Source organism: Poecilia formosa, unplaced genomic scaffold (assembly GCF_000485575.1).
Source record: "Poecilia formosa unplaced genomic scaffold, Poecilia_formosa-5.1.2 Scaffold116, whole genome shotgun sequence".
Taxonomy (NCBI): domain Eukaryota; kingdom Metazoa; phylum Chordata; class Actinopteri; order Cyprinodontiformes; family Poeciliidae; genus Poecilia; species Poecilia formosa.
Window position 1 is genome coordinate 40250 of NW_006800055.1, and position 4921 is coordinate 45170.

The 4921-nt window shown below is 39.0% G+C and overlaps 2 protein-coding genes across 2 annotated transcripts in view; both read right to left on the reverse strand.

The window, feature by feature from the left end:
* Positions 1–2286, reverse strand: part of LOC103143873 (tubulin alpha-1C chain-like) — a 2732-nt gene extending 446 nt beyond the window's left edge. The window contains exons 1-4 of the mRNA XM_007560581.2: positions 2269–2286; positions 1249–1471; positions 984–1132; positions 3–887 (exon numbers count right to left, since the gene is read on the reverse strand). Coding sequence (XP_007560643.1) covers positions 3–887; positions 984–1132; positions 1249–1471; positions 2269–2271 — 1260 coding nt within the window. The 5' untranslated portion in view covers positions 2272–2286. The remainder of the gene's footprint in view (positions 1–2; positions 888–983; positions 1133–1248; positions 1472–2268) is intronic.
* Positions 2287–4908: 2622 nt separating this feature from the next.
* The window catches only part of LOC103143874 (tubulin alpha-1C chain-like), a 2836-nt gene continuing 2823 nt past the window's right edge, over positions 4909–4921 (reverse strand). The window contains exon 5 of the mRNA XM_007560582.2: positions 4909–4917. Coding sequence (XP_007560644.1) covers positions 4909–4917 — 9 coding nt within the window. The remainder of the gene's footprint in view (positions 4918–4921) is intronic.

Genomic DNA, 4921 nt, shown 5'->3' on the forward strand with positions numbered 1-4921 from the left:
GCCTCGGAGAACTCTCCCTCCTCCATGCCCTCACCCACATACCAATGAACGAAGGCACGCTTGGCGTACATCAGATCAAACTTGTGGTCGAGCCGAGCCCAGGCCTCTGCAATGGCTGTGGTGTTGCTCAACATGCACACAGCCCTCTGGACCTTGGCCATGTCTCCACCAGGAACCACAGTGGGAGGCTGGTAGTTGATGCCCACCTTGAAACCAGTGGGGCACCAGTCCACAAACTGGATGGTGCGCTTGGTTTTGATGTTGGCAATAGCAGCATTGACGTCTTTGGGCACCACATCTCCACGGTACAAAAGGCAGCAGGCCATGTACTTGCCGTGGCGAGGGTCGCATTTCACCATCTGATTGGCTGGCTCAAAGCAAGCGTTGGTGATTTCAGCCACGGTCAGCTGCTCGTGGTAAGCCTTCTCAGCAGAGATGACAGGAGCATAGGTGACCAGAGGGAAGTGGATACGTGGATAAGGCACCAAGTTGGTCTGGAACTCGGTCAGATCCACGTTGAGCGCCCCGTCGAAACGAAGAGAAGCCGTGATGGAGGACACGATCTGACTCATCAGTCTGTTCAGGTTGGTGTAGGTGGGGCGCTCAATGTCCAGGTTCCGACAGCAGATATCGTAGATGGCCTCATTGTCCACCATGAAGGCACAGTCTGAGTGCTCCAGGGTGGTGTGGGTGGTCAGGATAGAGTTGTAAGGCTCCACCACGGCTGTGGACACCTGTGGGGCCGGGTAGACGGAGAACTCCAGCTTGGATTTCTTGCCGTAGTCGACAGACAGGCGCTCCATCAGCAGGGAGGTGAAACCAGAGCCAGTGCCTCCACCAAAACTGTGGAAAACCAGGAAACCCTGAAGACCATTACACTGGTCAGCCTGAAGACAGAGGAGGACCGACAGAATCCACATGTCACACAAATTTACTTTTGTCTTTCCAGATGATTTGAAATTTACTTCATTCCATGATCTTACCAGTTTGCGAATCCTGTCCAAAACAGGATCGATGATCTCCTTTCCGATGGTGTAGTGCCCACGAGCGTAATTGTTGGCAGCGTCCTCCTTACCACTGATCAGCTGCTCAGGGTGGAATAGCTGGTGGTATGTCCCAGTGCGCACCTCATCTATGGAGGGGTGGAAAACAAATAGTCACACATTAAATAAACTTTAATAAACACATATTCAAATCCTTGATGTCAACTGCTTCATTCACTGCTCTCCAGCAAGTGGTGAGACTTACCAATGACAGTAGGCTCCAGGTCCACATACACGGCCCGGGGAACATGCTTTCCAGAGCCGGTCTCACTGAAGAAGGTGTTGAAGGAGTCATCTCCTCTTCCTGCGGTCTTGTCACTCGGCATCAGACCGTCAGGCTGGATGCCATGTTCCAGGCAATACAGCTCCCAGCAGGCATTGCCAATCTGGACTCCAGCCTGACCAATATGGATGGAAATACACTCACGCTGGACAGGAAGAAAAGATTCATTTTAATCTGGGACACAGATAAAACATGTCATCTGTGGGAAACAAAACCATTATGAAGCTAACTGAATCAATACAGAAAAGGACTCATCAATAAATAATTATTTGGTGAGTCAACCTAACCTAATAAAATCAGTCTGATATAAAACATTTGATGAACCGTTTATAGTTTTATACTTCAAATATTAAGAGCTGTGTCAAAAAGCTTTCTGTGAAAGAGTGGGAAATCTAAACTGCCCGTTAGTGGGAACCAAACGTTTGCCTTTAACAGAAAGATGAATGGACCGTTTATCAGTTGTGTTAATTTCTCTCAGATAACCGAAGACCAGCAAATTAAAAAAAGGAACAGATGGATCAGTTTCTGCTAAAAATGTTTTTTGTTTTTTTTTTTTTGCTTGTGTTTGTTTTGGTGGGGAGTGAGAAGTATAACCCAAAGCATCAACTTGTCCTAAAGGGAAGACATTTCAAACAAATACTAAATGCGCGCCAAAGTACAACAACCGTTAGGCTAACTGTCAACCAACGACCAACTGCAACCAAGTTAGCGGTTAGTTTGAGTCATATTCACTGCTTATGATAATAATAAAATATAATTCAGGAAATTTTTAAATGAATTTACATCTACTACTGGGTTGAAAATTTCTGCCCACAAAACCCTGGATAATAAAAATCCAATGTCTGCTCAAATTAGCGCGCAAATTGGGAGAGTTAAAATCAGTTTTCGACTGCTTTTCCTTTCTGAGAAAAATCAAAATGGGAAAAACTGAAATATTCTTACCATTTTTCTTTATTTTATGGACGTTCAAGGACGAAGTAGAAATCTAGAAATGAGTAAATTTTCAGGACAAGGAAACCTTCGGCGTAACCTGAATAACTGCTACACAACGGTTAATAGTTGAGGGCATTTGAGTTGACTGGATCATACCATTTTCTGACAGCGAGGGGTGGTCTTTGTTTTAATATTTTTTAATTTTTCTAACAACTAATACAAAATTATCCTGATAATAAAAACTGATAATTATTTCTCAAAGAAAGTAAATATAATCAGTGATCATTGTGGATTTGCAACGGATAAACAAATAATTACATGAATTCCCCCTCCTTATTTTCCAGATGGTCACGCTCACAGCAAAGCCGCTGTTCCCAATCCAATCCAGTAGGCGGCGGAAATGCATCTTTACGCTGATCTCCAACAAAAAAATGTCAACACGCACCTCCTTCACTTGTTACTTCTAATTTTATTTATGCTGTGTAAAAATTAAACCCATTTTAATTCATAAACAACATTAACGTGACTAAATTCTATGCGAAAGAAATTATTTTTGAATACATATCTTTAAATTCCACTTCCATTATTAAGTTGAAAGTATTATGTGTCCTGGCTTCCAAAAATAACAAAAAGTCTCTAAGATACAGATACTGAGTGAAATTCACCCGGGTGTGCCATATATAAAAAACAAATGTATTTTTATCTATCCTGTTCTGAATAAGCTGATGTCTCAATATTCCTGAATTCACCTCAAACAGAACTGAAACCTGAAGCTGGATCAGATGAAAATGACTTGTCCTAAAATTATTTTTAATGTTCTACACAAGTAAACAAAAGGTGAATTATACTTCATTATAAAACAGCTTCATGGGGCATCGGGGTGTCAACATCTCCACAACAGACGTAGACAGTCTTTATTTTGAGACAAAAAATGGTCCACACCATTTAGAAAAAATAAAATAAAACAAATCAAGTTAAAAAAAAAACATGTCCATCACAAAGTACATAAACAATTCTTTCAATATTTTAAAAAGCTTGAGGTATATCCCTATATTGCAGTTGACAGAGTTCTAATTAAGTTATTTGATACAGCCAAGCAGCACATAAATGTATACATGAAGTTCCTCTGCAAGGTATGAAAAGTTTGAATGTTGCTTTTGACAAACATTTGTGCAGATGTCCATCTTGGAAATCAGGATTCTGAAAGCATCCTGATAAGATTTTGCAGTTTCTTCATTGTAGCTTACACTACAGGTAAGCCGTGTTCAAGGAGGTGCATTAAGTCAGAAAAAGAAACACTTTACCCTCATTTGTACATATGGTACACTGTAGGGAGACAAGAGGACCACATCATCTGCGTACATTAAATGATTTACAAGATTTACAAGATGGTTGCCCAGTCTTACAAATTGTCTGTTGAACTAGGGTTCAACAGACAATCATTAAAAAAGTCAGGAGAACCTCCAAAGTGGGAATCAGAGGTTCAGAAACCCCCGAATCTCACTTAATTCACATAAACTGATGAGAATACCAATAATGTAAAGTTCTGATTAAATATGCAGGGACCACTCTATTCTGTAGTTTAATAAAAAACATATAGTGGTTCAATCTGTCAAAAGCTTTAAATCCATGTCATATGCTCTGCATCTTATATTTACTAAGTTTCCTTCAGTGAGTAAATACATAAATCAGTATTGAGTTTACATTTAAAACAAAATTGATTGGTTGTTTTTATACACTCTTAAAGTCTTTCCAACTTCCAACTTTCCAAAAGTTTAGACAATACACTTGGAAAGGCAAATGGCCTAACACTATTTATCTTCCCGGGGGTTTCTTCTTCAATGTTCTAAAAAAATTATTAACATGAATAACTGTTTTAATTAATTTCCAAACCCCATTTTTGTATATTCGTTCACACACACATAAAAAGAGTCGTGTATGATTTAGTATTATCTTTACATTATTTGTCTTTGATGGCATTTTCCGATGAAGTAACAGAATTTGACATGCGGATGCACTGACATTCGTCACAAGGAAGCAGCTTTACATTATACCATGATCAAACGCATATACTTGAAGTAAACAATCACTTTTAACAGGCTCAAGTTAAATTTTTTGTTTTTATTGACTGAATGAGAATATGATTCCCAAATATTGTATGTTATACTCGTATGTTTTCATATATTTTGAAGCAACAAAAGCAAAAAAATAAAAAACCTACAATTTCCAGTGGCACGTTACTGATAATTATCAACTTATATCTTTATCTGTTCAGTCAGCGGTTACCCGGATCAGAAACTAATATGTTTAACAGTGATTAAATTTTCTTATCGCTCTGTTTGCCTTTAAAAAAATAATAAAAAATCAGCCTGCATTATAATATGACTTAATCATCTTTGCGGTGTTCTTTTAATATTACGATGTTAATTATTCATGTGCGCTTTGTTATTGTTTGGTTGTGTTACTGCAGACTGCTGTTCCAAGTTTGACAGAATAAAGATCTTTCAGACTATTGCGTGAGTTGAGGGATTTCAAGAAATGGCGGTAAAGAAGCAAAGGTGTTGGAATCAAGTTGTCAAACAGGAAATTATCCTTTCAAAATAAAAGCATCAAAACTTAAACAGGAAGTGTGCTATAGTTTAAATAAAATCAGGGCGACTGT